Source organism: Leptonychotes weddellii, chromosome 15 (genome assembly GCF_054177405.1).
Source record: "Leptonychotes weddellii isolate Sample4059 chromosome 15, ASM5417740v2, whole genome shotgun sequence".
Taxonomy (NCBI): Eukaryota; Metazoa; Chordata; class Mammalia; order Carnivora; family Phocidae; genus Leptonychotes; species Leptonychotes weddellii.
The window spans coordinates 18912792-18926772 of record NC_138383.1 but is presented as its reverse complement, the minus strand read 5'-3'; the positions used below and the strand labels follow the sequence as shown (position 1 = coordinate 18926772).

At 37.4% G+C, this 13981-nt stretch overlaps 1 protein-coding gene across 4 annotated transcripts; it reads right to left on the bottom strand.

Moving 5' to 3' along the window:
- Window positions 1-4397: 4397 nt before the first annotated feature.
- KRT222 (keratin 222) lies at window positions 4398-13565 on the bottom strand. 4 transcript variants are annotated; one of them, XM_006745138.3, is made up of 6 exons: window positions 13223-13565; window positions 9980-10108; window positions 9021-9241; window positions 7359-7435; window positions 7046-7181; window positions 4398-6620 (listed from the first exon to the last, which is right to left on the bottom strand). In XM_006745138.3, the coding sequence occupies exons 1-6, from the start codon at window positions 13316-13318 to the stop codon at window positions 6392-6394; spliced, it is 888 nt and encodes a 295-aa protein (XP_006745201.2). In that variant the 5' UTR covers window positions 13319-13565; the 3' UTR covers window positions 4398-6391. The 4 variants fall into 4 exon arrangements, with proteins under 4 accessions (XP_006745201.2, XP_006745202.2, XP_030896974.2 ...); XM_006745139.3 differs by having other exon boundaries at window positions 13141-13314; XM_031041114.2 differs by having other exon boundaries at window positions 9980-10104; window positions 13141-13314.
- Between the last annotated feature and the right edge of the window lie 416 nt (window positions 13566-13981).

The window sequence follows — 13981 nt, the reverse complement described above, 5'->3', positions numbered from 1 at the left end:
GCTTAAGCTCATCTGTCCTTCCGGATCCTGCTCAGATTCTCACTGTGGTGACCTCCTGGAACTCCCCCCCCGCCTGCCCCCCATAGTCCTTCCTCTGAACTCCCACGGTTCTTTGGTAAACTTTATTGTACCCTATACCCAATCCATTGTATCGGACTGCGTTTGTCATCTCCAGCGCATTACGTGGGCCTTGAAAGCAAAGGTTCAGTTATCTGCATTGATCATCTTTCTATTGCTAGTCCCTGCTTAGGGCTTGATTCATTGCTAGATGCTCAATAAATGTGTACTGAGGCAGCTTTCGGGTCTAGTCCAGGGTTCTTTCCACTAAATCGTGAGTACGTTGGTTTACCAGTTACTACCCGCTTCCTTGGATACATAAACACCCGGCCCATGTTGTGGGCCGCTGTGAAGGGAGAAGGATCTGTAATTAAAAACACTGTTGACATTTAGTGACTGAATTCTTGGGCTGCTCTTAGGTGCTTTTGGGTGTGCCAGCAGGGACCAGGGCATCTCCAGAAGTCTGCAAAGCCAGGCTTAAGTGACATTTTGTCTAATTCTGCTTCCAATATTTGATACTCATAAACTGAGGTTAGTGAAATTGAAGGGGAAGACCGAGAGGTCATCAAAGGATAATAGTCTGAGTGGTACTTGAGTTAATGTACTGTTGGCCTTGAACAAGGGGGAGTAGTTGAAAATCCAGCTATAACTTGTGATGCCCCCCAAACTTACCTACTCATAGTATACTTTTGATTGGAAGCCTTACTGATAATGTAAGTGGTCAGTTAACACATATTTTGTACCTTATATGTATTTTATACTGTGTTCTTACAGTAATACCTAACTCTGTCTTAAAATGTTTTGGCATTTCTAGGCTATGCAGTTCCTCTGCAAGTTTTTTTCAAATCGTTGCAAATCTCCAAAAAATTTTCCATTGTATTTATTGGGAAAAAAAATCCATGTGTAAGTGGACACGCACAGTTCAAACCCGTGTTGTTCAAGGGTCAACTGTACTTGAAACTGCCTTTTTAATATAAAAGCGTCTGAGACATGTAAAGGATTAATGTAAGATACATGGAAGTCTCAGCAAGGATCCCAGTACCTTCTTTCTCTGGTCTTGTCCAGCGCCTCCAGCCTGGTTTCTAACCTGCACTTGGGGTTATGGTGGGGGACTGGGCAAGTGCAGTGCCAGGGCACGTGCTCCATTTTGTCATCTCCAGGCAGTCCTCGGCAGGTGCTGGATGTTACCCTGTAGTGAGAAAGGGGTGGCACAAAAATGGTGGAAAAAGAAAGGAGGGGATCTGAGTGGAGCAGTGACATTAATACACTTTCCCACCTCCTGGTCTTTACTTAAATGTCTTCTCAGGGGGTCTTCTCAGACCTAAGTAGAATTGCAGCTCATTTTCCAGCTCTCTCCATGGTCTGTGCTTCATTTTTTTTTTCTATAACTCTTATCACCACCTAACATACTATATTTGTTATGGATTTATTTTGTTGTTTTTTTCTTCCCATCAGAATGAAGGCTCCTTGAGGATGGGGACTTTTCACATCTGGAACAGTATATGGTCCATGCAGGTGCTCAGTATTTGCAGAATGAATAAATGGTTATCTCATTTTCTCTGCTTGGCTCTTTTTCCACTCCCAGAGATTTGTAAAATTAAGAAAGGAAGAATACAGACAAAATATAATAGAAAAAAATCTGTTCCCTAGTCCTGGAGAAATTAAGACTGAAGAGAAAAATATTCAGCAAGATAGGCTGTACTTACACTGAGTTGTGGTTTTTTTTTCCCCAAAGCAAACTCAGGTATGTTCTTATATGTACTGGGGTGTTTATGGGAATGACAAAACAGACTTTTGGAGTGGTGATTATTCCTGGAAAATATGAGATGCATCATTAATTATGACTATATTACTGTAACTATAAAGTTTGTTAGGAGCCCTCACAGAAGCCTAGTCTTAGGCCCAAGTAGTTTAGTTTTCTTTCTGGCAGTGAGACCCAGGAACTTGGCCTGTTTTCCTCTCTGACACTTACCCATACTTTTTTGAGGTTCTTCCTCCCCCCAAACAGGGAAGCCAAAACTAGTAAGTGATTAAGTTGGATTTAAGCCCAGGTCTCTTTGATTTCTCCCTGTGTCAGTGAGAGAGGGAACACAAGCAGGGGGAGTGGGAGAGGGAGAAGCAGGCTTCCCGTGGAGCAGGCAGCCCGATGCGGGGCTCGATTCCAGGACCCTGGGATCATGACCTGAGCCGAAGGCAGACACCTAACGACTGAGCCACCCAGGGGCCCCTGTCTGTAGTATTTTTAATGAAGCTATTTTAAATTGATTTTTTCTTTTTCGTCTAAAGATTTATTTATTTATTTTAGAAAGAGAGAGAGAATGAGCGGGAGGGGCAGAAGCAGAAGGAGAGGGAATCTCAAGCAGACTCGGTGCTAAGCGCAGAGCCTGAGGCTGGGCTCGATCCCAGGACCCTGAGATCATGACCTGAGCCGAAATCAAAAGTTGGACGCTTAACTGACTACACCACCCAGGTGCCCCTTAAATGGATTTTTTTTTCCCCTTAAAATAGGGAAAGGGATGATAGAGTTCTCCCCGGACGGAATAGCTTATAAAAGTCTGGTTATAGGCAAAATGGTGAAATAGGTTAATTTTCTCAGCTGTTTCTGTGAAAGCAGAAGTTATGGTTACTCATTTTCTATCGCTAGAAATAGTTGTGAAATATTGGAGCCTGGTAGATTTCCAGGACAGAGTAATTCAGTGTTTTGTCGAATTTGACAAAGTATGGGTTGCTTTTACAAACTTCCACGTTGCCTGCAAAATACCTTGAGGATTTGGGACGTGAGCTTTGACACATGGTATGGGAAAGGATGAAAACACGATGGTCCTGGAGAATCTGGGGGTATGGTTTAGCATCCACAGACCTTATTTGAGGGTCCAGGGCAGGTGTGAGCGAATGACTGCTGCAGGCCCAATCTAAGCTGCCTCCTGTTTTTATAGTTTGTTAGGACACAACCATGCCCATGTGTTTCCATATTATTTATAGTTGCTTTCAGCTACAAGGGCAGAGTCGTATAGTTCTTACAGGGATCATATGGCCTAGAAAGCCTACAATATTTGCTATGTGGGCTTTTACAGAGCAAGTTTGCCAACCTTGCCCTAGGGTCTAAGTGGGTGAGGGAAACCGGAAAAGGCTTGTACTGATCGCACATATACCTTACTTTAAAGTCTGTATCTGTAGGGGTGCTGGGTGGCTCAGTCGTTAGGCATCTGCCTTCGGCTCAGGGTCATGATCCCAGGGTCCTGGGATCGAGTCCCGCATCAGGCTCCCTGCTCAGCAGGAAGCCTGCTTCTCCCACTCCCGCTGCTTGTGTTCCCTCTCTCGCTGTCTCTCTCTCTCTCTGTCAAATAAATAAATAAAATCTTTAAAAAAAAACAACAAAAACAAACTTCTAAAGTCTGTATCTGTAGTATGTCCATCAATATTAGCAATCTGTGGGTCCATGCCGGCCGTAATTTATAGACACAGAAGCAAATTCTTTGTGCACACACTCTGATTTTATGTGTTGATCATTTGAGTAATGTGTGTATACGTGTTATTTAACTAAAGTTTAATTTTGGCCCATGTCCCATAATATGTTTCCACTTGAAACTTTCAAATTAATTTAAGCATTTTTTTTTTTTTTTTAAGAGAACGTTTTTGTACTTTCCAAACTACCGTGGTAGAACAATTCAAATTAGGCAACTCCCTGGGAAAGGATAATTCGTCTGGCAGCAATTGAAGAATTTGAAAATTTTCTTTACCTGTTGTGTTTTGAATTATTACTTAATCATCATCAGCCATGATTGTTTTCACAAATTCTCAATGACAATTTTCATCCAAATGGTACTGTATATTTGAGTAATGCTTTGTCAAATATTTTCACATGTATATTATTTCAAACAACTCTGTGATGTAGGCAGGGTAGGAATATTACCAAGCACCATCTTTCCCTTTGTTTTTGAGTGTGAAATTGAGGCCTAGGGGACTCCAGTGATTCCTTCCTGCTCACATGGGGAATTAGTGATAGCACCCGGGCTGGGATCCTATTATTGTTAGTAACTGGAATTACTCTTTGCTTCTGTATTTGTATGTTGACATATACAAAAGTCAGAGAGACTGAAGAATATTAATTTATACTCATCCATAAAATGAGGATAGAATCTTGTAGCCCTGCTGTCAGGATTAGATATCATGTATGAGTTTGCTGAGGACAGTGCCAGGAGCAGAGTAAATGCTTTGCAAATTATGGCTACTATTATCCTTTTCCCAGGGTTATGGGATTGTTTTGATTCTCTTAATTAGAATATACTATTTATTAGACTGTACCATTCTTAACTTTTCTTTTGAAAAAAAGCATAAAAACTGTTATCTCTCCGTGGTTGCATTTTTCTTTATTCCCCAAGCGAGCTAACAATATTGGAACAATTAAACTCAATATAATGTATCAAACACAAATAAAATGCAGCTTTGGAGTTCATATTTCAGTTTTTTTTTACTGTAGTGGTATCATTTACTTTGGTAAATTCATATCCCGATTTAAAATGCCCCAAAGCAAATAAAATATTTTTTTTTTATAAATTCAAGTACTGTATTTTAAAATGTACATGTCATACACACAAGAGCTGCATAGCAGAATTACTATAACAAGCAGTTACATTCATGATACCCAATACTGTTCTGAACACTGCATGTAGATTACACTAGATATATTGTTTTATTATGATTATTGTTGCTGAGTACAGTGACTTTAATACAATAGTTTACATGAGTGCATTTTTTAAAGCATTAATAAAGTTAGTAGCATACCATTTAACTAATATTGAATGAAAACACTATGTACAGGATGCATTTTAGGTCAGATGCTTACACAAGAATAAGCATTTAACATGCTGTCCTATCCTTGACAAAACAAAATCATCCCTTTTGCTAAATAGAATAAGAGAGGCTAAAAGGAATCTAAAGCAATTGAAAAAAAAAATTAAAATTTTATATTCCTGCATTATGTTAAAGATGATTTAACATAATTTTCTCCTGGTTAAAATACACATTTTGTTCTGTGTGAAATAAAGGAGAGAAAGAGAGACTGCAAAGATTGGTAATAAAAATGCTAACTGAGCTGTAGCCCTTCGATGATACTTTAGCTGGAAAAAAGTATGGTGAGTTGTAATCAACATTTTTTTCTGCTTAGAAAAAAAGTGATAGCCTATAAATTTCTAATGTTTTAAAACAGGTATTTATTATTTAAGGTCTTAAAATAAATAAATATGCCTGTATTAAACAAATTAAGTTGTTTAAAAAACTTTGCTACAATACTTGACTTATTCACAAATAGATTTTCTGTCCCTATTTATTATAGTTTGAACAGTTTAAAAACAGAAATCCTGCAAATACTCATCGCTTAGATAACAATATTGTTATCTTAATTCACATAAATGATTGCAAGAAATATTTGTAATACTTTACATAGTATCTTACCTAATGCTCACATTGAATATTCAAATTAGTCACATTTAACTTTACAGATGGAAAAGTTGGGATGGTGAGATTAGAGGACTCTATTCTAGTAACGGTAGCAACGAGAATGAGATTTTCATCTTCTGTTTGTGCTGCTGGCCTTCTGATTTTTTTGTGGGGGAGGACACAACCTTAAAGTTCCTTGAATAAAGTAACTCTTCTGGAAATCAGATCATGATTACAAAAAGCTTTTGGATGAAGATTAATTTAAATTTATTTAATCATCAAATTAGCCAGGGGTGTGTTCTATAGTTTGCTTGGAATGGCTCGTGGAAAGTGGCTCTGTTATTTTTCTAAGTATGCAAATGATTGTCTCAAAAAAAATTTTTTTTTTGGTTCTGTGATTAGTGAGTCCTCTTTAAAAGTTTGTTTACAATTGTTTTCTTTTTTAAGTAGAAAAATCTTTTTAGATCTAACCAGTCATGGAATAATGATGAATAAGTCAGTGTGATTCTTAATATAATACAATCATACTTAAACAAATTGTTCCCTTTCCTTAGAATATTTGGCCACTGAGTGAAATTTCAAAGACTTAACCAAGCCACCTTAACGCTTATAGTCTCTGATAAAATTTCAAGAGGAAAAGACTATTTGGAGTAAATAAAATAGAAACCATACTGAATTTCTGATTTTATTTGGAAACTCCCTCTCTTCAAAGAATACATCCGTAATTAGATTCAGAGAAATTTTGTCCCTTCCTGTTTGTTTTCTGAAGAGAATCACACATTGATCATAACATACATACTTAATAACTTACATTTTGGGACAGAAGGCAGTCAGCATGGCCCACCTTGGTCCTCCCTAATGTCATTTTCAAATCAAGTCAAATACTGTCTTTGGATTAATTAGCTCCTGATGGAGGTTTGATAGAGGGGATACTGCATGATCTTCTCATGATAAGCCTGACTTCTATATCCGGTAGATTATCCTGCTTAGTCTGTAAACACCCTTCATCAGTGGCTGCTAAATGAAGATCAAATCGAAGAGAAACCGATTTTTTCCTTAATCGAGGGTTATCTTTAAAGAAGGAGCCTTCCCATTCTTTAATAACTTCATCCACTTTTTCTGTCCTGAAATGATACAATAAACCTTTCCATATGAAGAAGTATGGATCTATTAAAAATATGTAATATGAATTCCATATGAAAAAGAAATCAAGAAATTTGTATAATTCATAATTGACACATTTTGAATTATAACTCAGAATTTACATTGTGGAATTTATAATTTACATACTTTAAAAATTACACAGGTATAATTTCCAAGGAATTCTATGGAATTCTCATGTTTTGATTATATTTTTGGAAAAATAGCGAATTAAGGATTGATCACTCCTATATCTGAGTTTTTGTTTATATATATTTGCTCATGTCAGATTAAAAAAAATCATAGCACATTAAAATTATGTTTGGAAGCATGCAAAGATTACTGGTTACTCAATTGAAGTTAATTTCTTTGTGTGTTTATTATTATTAGTCAAAGTTATTTTACTTACTGAATAGTGCCACGAGCCTCAGTGCTTTCCTTCACGATATTGCCATTTAGTACTGCCTGTTTGGTTACTGTTTCCACTTTTTCGTTCTCATACTTTTGTGGGAGTTTCGTTGAAAAAGATATTTCATTTATAATGGCTGTGAAAATGTTATCATGAAACATTAAACTACAATGTTGTAGTACTAGTCACAGTTGATTTATATGTCAAACTTTATTCAAATATTGCTTGTTTTTGCTACTCTATAGTATTTAGTTATAATCCCTATAAATGGCACTTTATTTTTCAAGTTCGTTTACTTATATCAGAAACTCACCTGAAGGTAAAACAAAACCAACTCTACTTGTCGTAGGTTTTTGTTCTTTTTTCTCACCTTGGATACAACCATAATATCTGAAATTGGAAAGAATTATATTATAGAAGCAATACTCTATTAGCATATAATTGAAACAAATGCTCACCAGTAAGAGAATGGATAAAATGTAATATATTCATACAATGGAAATACTATTAAGCAATGAAAATAAATGAACTAAGGCTACACTGTATCTTTATGGATGAATCTCCTAAGTATAACACTGAATGGGAAAAGAAAGGTAATTTGTAGCTAATTTTATAAAGGTTAAAATAATATTCAAAAAAATTTCATATTTTGTTTAGGGATACATATATACATATTAGTATAAAGGAATGTTTAAGGCTAATAAGCATCAAATTCAGGAGCCAGGTTAGACTAAGGGAGGAGGATAGGGGGTTGGGATATGGTTTAGGTGCCTGGGGTAGGGGTGGGAAGACTTCAACAACACTGTAAATATTTTACTTCTCAAGCTGGGGGAAGTGTGTACATGAAGTTCATGACATTTTTCTTGAAACTTTCTTGTATATCTTAAACATAGCATAATAAAAAATTTAAAAATTGTATTGAAGGAATATTAAAGACCACTTTATCAACATCTTGAATGATTAGGCATTAAATAAAATCCACAACCACTTATTTTATTTAACAACAAATTATATGTGTGTGTGTATATTCACATAGCACTGTTTTAAGCACTTTACAAACAATTTATTTAATCCTCACAGCAATCCTATGAGGTAGGTAATATTATTCCCATTTTATGGATGAAAAAACTGAGGCACAGAGAGGTTTGGTAACTTGCTTGGTGTCACTCAGCTAGTAAGTGGTAGATTTTGAATTCAATTTATGTTTTTCAAAGCTTTAGTAAATGTCAAAACTTATTATAGGTTGAAGTAGTTTCATCTAATTTTGTAGAGGACTCAGAATTCTGAAGCAAGCAAGAATAAAGGTTTCTTTCTATGGGAACATGGAAAATTGGAGGTTGTCCTGTGTTCAAAGCCATGTGACCTTTTATGTGATTGCAGATTATGTAACTGAATTAGTAAGAATTCCTCTTTTGATATTTTGATACCTTTTGTTTCAGGACATCTGGAAGTCTTTTAAATCATGTATTCAGAACTAAATTGTTTTTTGTGGTGGTAATATAATCACATTATTATTATTATTATTATTAATTTTGACTTTTGATCTGTGGTGGGAGTGGGCCCTGGGTGGGGGGGATGTGGTAATATGTGCATTTTCCAAGCTTTCTTTGTGGGTGGTCCATAGAAGGCACTGACTAATTCTAAGAGATGAATGACAAGGAAAGTGAGCAAGTTAAGAAAGGTCATTTTTATAGCAATTGAGAATTATTTACATTTCGCTCTAGGCTTGAAGCGCGCTTTGTTGTAGCTACTGTCCCTGACTTTGGCCATTCTGTTCATAATTTTGGGAGGCTGGAAATAGTTCTTCCACATATTCTTTGCCATGCCTACTAATCCTACTTTGCTGTAGGAACCCAGTGAGCACGCCATGGTGATGATGGGTTTTTAGATGTAATTTCTCTGACTACCTCAACAAAGACAGAAGCTCTGTATTTCTGATCACTTGCCATTAACTACTGTATATGGAATTAGGTACCTGATTTCTTCCTTTTCTAGGAGGCGGCGGTAAGTGGCGATTTCTTGTTCTAGCCTCATCTTCGTGTTGAGAAGCATCTCATGCTCTTGAAGCTGCTTTTCGATGCCGCGCCTTACTTCCTGTAGCTCTTTTTCTAGTCCTTCAATCACCGCCTCTAGATCTTGCAACTGCATCTGGTAATGTTGCTCACTGGCATGTAGGGAGTTTTCCAGGCCCCTTTCCTGTTTTATATAGATCTTCATCAGTGAAATCAGTGAAACAAAATGTGCTGCTGAAATCTGTTTTGCAATGTCTCCATTCTATTGTGTTCTTTAAAAGTCTGCAATAATGGTACTTCACTTATGCAAAAGATATTTCCTTACAACTTTGTGTATGACTCAAATGAAAAAAAAATTATATCTAGATAGCTAGAGAGCTTACTATTTCAAAGGAATCCTGTGATAATTCTTTCGGCCAAAAAAAAAAAAAAATCTGCAGTATGACTGACCTATTACCACTGATTTATTTGGGTAAAAATTGGAAATGTAGAATATCGAATGTTAAAGCAGAGTGGGCTGCTTAGAAAAGGCATTTTAGGAAGGTGTTTAAATATTTTTTACTATTAGAAATCTCAGGCGTGGGGATAGAAGACTCCCTCCCCCCCACCCCTCCACCCCCGCCCCGTGATAACTTTGGATAATGACAAAGGCTATATTCTCCCACTACAGCAATTAGAGAACCCCAGGATGATAAGCAAGGATGACTTCCTTTCTATAGGCGTGAACTAGACCTTGAATGAATTGGTAATAGCCACGGCCATGATGGAGGGAGGGGGGTAGCTGAACTAGGACCAAGGATAGAATTCAGTGGCCTTGCTTTTTAAGTTTCTCACTGTAAGGTAATGGGCATTATTCCTTTCTCTCTTAGTCAACAAACGTCTGGGGACTCAGTGGGCCAGTCGCTTTTGAGCTCATTCTCACCACCGCCTGGAGAGACTCAATTTCCACTTGCAGGTGGTGCCACTGGCGTTGAGCTTCCTTGAGTTCTGCTTGAGCTGCCTTTAAAGCCTCTTCATCTTTGTCCATTTTTTTGCTCATATCTTCTTCTAGCTTTAAGAAAGCCACCAGCAACAAGAACAACAGAAACAAAGAGCACTCTTGAAAATGAGAACTTTTAAAAGTCATCCTAGGAACACAGCATAGGTATCTCATCATTCTTCCTTTAAATTGCTAAATTTCAAAAGTGTGTTCCAGTGCTTAGTTACTCATTAGTCAGATGTGGGAGTAAGTGAATTGCATGCTCAGCTTTAGCGTTCTCAGATAATACAAGGAACCTCAGGCGTCTCTTCCTACTATGACAGTCTATGAAATGCAGAGAAAAATACATCTGTTTTAATGAAAAGTAACAGTTTGCAGGATCTAAGTTTGAGACCTCTGATTCTTAACTTTCTATTATTTATGGCATTATGGGGAAGACAGATTGAAACTCAGCTATTATTTCCCCCTATATTTTCTTGTAGGCTGCTTTGTAAAAGCAGATAAACAGTTATATATCTTAAACTGATTAATTCTGGGACTGGGCATATGGACAGAGATTAAATACTGCTGGAAAGTATATTATGAATAGTTTAGAGGATTAGGTTATCATAGGCATTAGAGGCTCTGAAATAGACTTCCGTAGAAAGAGAACCCACTGTTGATTTACCTTTTGCAAATGATCTTTTTGGAAAACATGTTAATCTTGGGTGTCTAGGGAAGTGGCCAAAATTACATCTTTAAAGATTGTTTTCTAAATGTCATCATGTTAAATAGCAAGTGGAATATGTTATATTTGGCTTTAAATGTTCTTATGCTGATGTTCAAATCAAATGAAAGTAACTTTTGACAGAATTCTCAACATTTGGCCCCAAGAGCAGCAGGGGCAATGTATGGAATTGATTGTAGTCTTTTGTAGCAAAAATTACAACTTATTAATGCTTTTATAAAAATGCATTTTGAAATAACAAATTTTAATTTGATGGTACGAGAGTTTTTTTTTTTTTTTAAGAAAGCATTGCAGTAAATGAAAGTTCACAAAGTTGAGGGCAAGGCATTAAAGAACAAAATTCATACATCTCTTTTGGTTTGCTGTATCACTTGTTCTTAGTGTTAAATTGGCAAAGTTAAGCAGCAACACTTAGCAGAGCAACTACAAAAGAGAATGTCAAGAATTTAGGAAATAGGAGGGCATAAAAATGCTCGTATCTGCTGGTCTTTTGGATTTTGTGTATGGAACTGGCAGCTATTTTTGTGTGGTAGCTAGATGCCGAAGACAGCCCCCAGTGACCCAGACCTCTCCAAATTCATGTCCTTGTGTGGTCCCCTTCTGTACTGAATCTGGGAGGACCTCGTGTCTTGCTTTAGCCAGCAGAACATGGCAGAAGTGCCAGCTTTAGTCCTAACCTCAGGAAGCCCTGACAACTTGCACTCCTGTGCTTTTGGGAGCCTTGGGCCAACATGTTAAGAAGTCTGGATACCCTGCTGGAGAGATCGCATAGAGGCCAGATGGAGAAAGACCCTGAGGCGACCCGGAGAGAGAGGAACAGACCCAATTGTCTCAGCTGAGCCAGCCTTCCAAAAATCCCCTGCCAAGGCGCCAGACACAAAAGTGAGCCACCTTGGATGTCCCAGCCCAGTTGTGCCCCAAGATGATTATAGTCTTAGCCAATGTCACACACAGTGGAAGAATCACCCCCACCTGAACCCATTCAACCCATAGAATCATGAGAGAGAATGCCATGGTTGTTTTAATCCACTAAATTTGGGGGGTAGTTTGTTCTACAGCAATAAATCACTAAAGCTTATGTATCTTTATTTTGTAATAATGAACAGGCTTCCCTGAATTTATTCCAACTGACTTTCTGAATTCTTTGAAAAAAAAAATCCTCTAAAGTAGATGTATGTTAAAAAGACCCTAAACAAAACTTACAGTAGCCTTGCCTTTTCCCTTTAATTTACTAATTTTGGCATTGTGACTTACAAACTGAGTAACTTGTATTGGTACCACCGCAAAATAAAATGTTTATTTGGTTTATAATTTTCAGAAATGGTCATCTAGTAATTTTTTCCCTTCTCCTTGCAAAAGGTGAGTGAACTATTCCAACACTTAAATATCCCAGTGACTTTGCTTGATCTAGGGTACTGATCATTCTTTGTGAAGACTGAAAATATTACCTAGAGGTGAAATTTATATTGTTACCAAAAATGAATTGCTAATGATATAAAGTCCTATGATTTCCTAGAAATATTTTTTCCCTATTGGTGATTGTTCTTAAGTTCATTCTTTGCTGTATTTGGGTACCTGGAATAGAATTTGAACTCAGATATGATAGGTAAAAAAAAACCCCAAAACACAAAAAACCAACCCTGAGTTTTTAAATCTTCTTTCTAAAATATTTGTTTGAACATTTATTTGAATGTTTACGATCTTAATTAATTGCTAAATGTGAATGTCACTTTAAAACAAAGTAAGTCTATGAAATTAGGATTTAGCCTTTATTCAACTTGGCTCCCCCTCTTTTTAATACTTAAATATTTCATGACTTGTATTGGAAATAAACCTTTCTCATCTTGTAGTACAAAAGCAAAAATCTGTAAGTGGAGAGTCAGTATCAATTTGGGGAATTTTGATTGTCCCAATTTATATCACTGTTTCTGAATGCCACCTTCACATACTTAGATAATTTCCATTTATAACAATCTGGTATAAAACTGATGACAGAAACCTTTCAGAAATATTTTACTTCGTTTTATCTCTACAAAGTGTGCAAGCTAATAAATCTTACCATAAAGCTTGCCATTTTAAAGACGTAATTGAAACATTCTCTATAAATAACTCTGTCATATCTTCAAAGGGTATTTGAAATGCTTCCTTCCTGAAGGATGTCTAAAAGAGGTTAGAGTGGCCCATTTTATTGCATGTTGGCCCCATGTTTTGTTAATGACAGGAACCTCACCACTGATGTAAAAATCATCAATCGACATTAATCGAATGGCCACATAACAGTATAATCAGAGCATTTCCCCCTGTGGTCCCAGTCACATCGCAGTAAAACCTAAATTCCTTCCCCAGTAGACGCTGCATTGAAAAGGAAATACTGTACCTCAGAGAGGCCGGGACAGGAATTGGATAGACAGGGATTGTCTCCTTATCCTGGAAGGTGCCTGTCTGTATGAAATCATTACCTGGATCCTTGATGAGAGCACGGTCTCTATCTGATTTCTCATGAGGAGCTTTTCATAGTTTGCCCTGATCTCATTGAGTAGCTGGGACAGCTCCATTCTTTTCCCATCCTCCACCTTGGCTAAGTGAACCTTATCGATAGGATGAGTCGCTGCGGCAGAGCTGGTCTGTCTGCGTCGAGCAGAGATGAAGCTCCATGGAGCCTTAAAGACGCAGAGCTCCCTTTTTCAGAACCACCGAAATTCCCGTGCTTCCAATCAATTATGCAAATATGCAAACCCTTTTCTCCTCCTGTTGTTGGTATAGTAGACGTGTCAGACTCTCCATAAAGGAACAGGAAAAGGAAAGCATCCTCAGCATTCCTAAATTGGTTCTCTGTAAAATTGAGCACTTGGGGGTGGGGGTGGGGGTGTCAACTTATCTTGTGTGTAAAAGAAATGGGGAATAAGGTGAAGAAAATTGTATTTTGTTTTTTTCCCCCAAGATACTGCATGGCAATTAATCAAGGCTGAAAACATGATAGCTAAAATTTTCTTCTACAGTTTTTCTTGCCATTTGGATTATTTATTTATTTATTTATTTTTTTAAAAGATTTTATTATTTATTTGACAGAGAAATAGAGAGCACAAGTAGGCAGAGAGGCAGGCAGAGGGAGAGGGAGAAGCAGGCTCTCCGCTGAACAGGGAGCCCGATGCGGGGCTCGATCCCAGGACCCTGGGATCATGACCTGAGCCGAAGGCAGCCGTTTAACCGACTGAGCC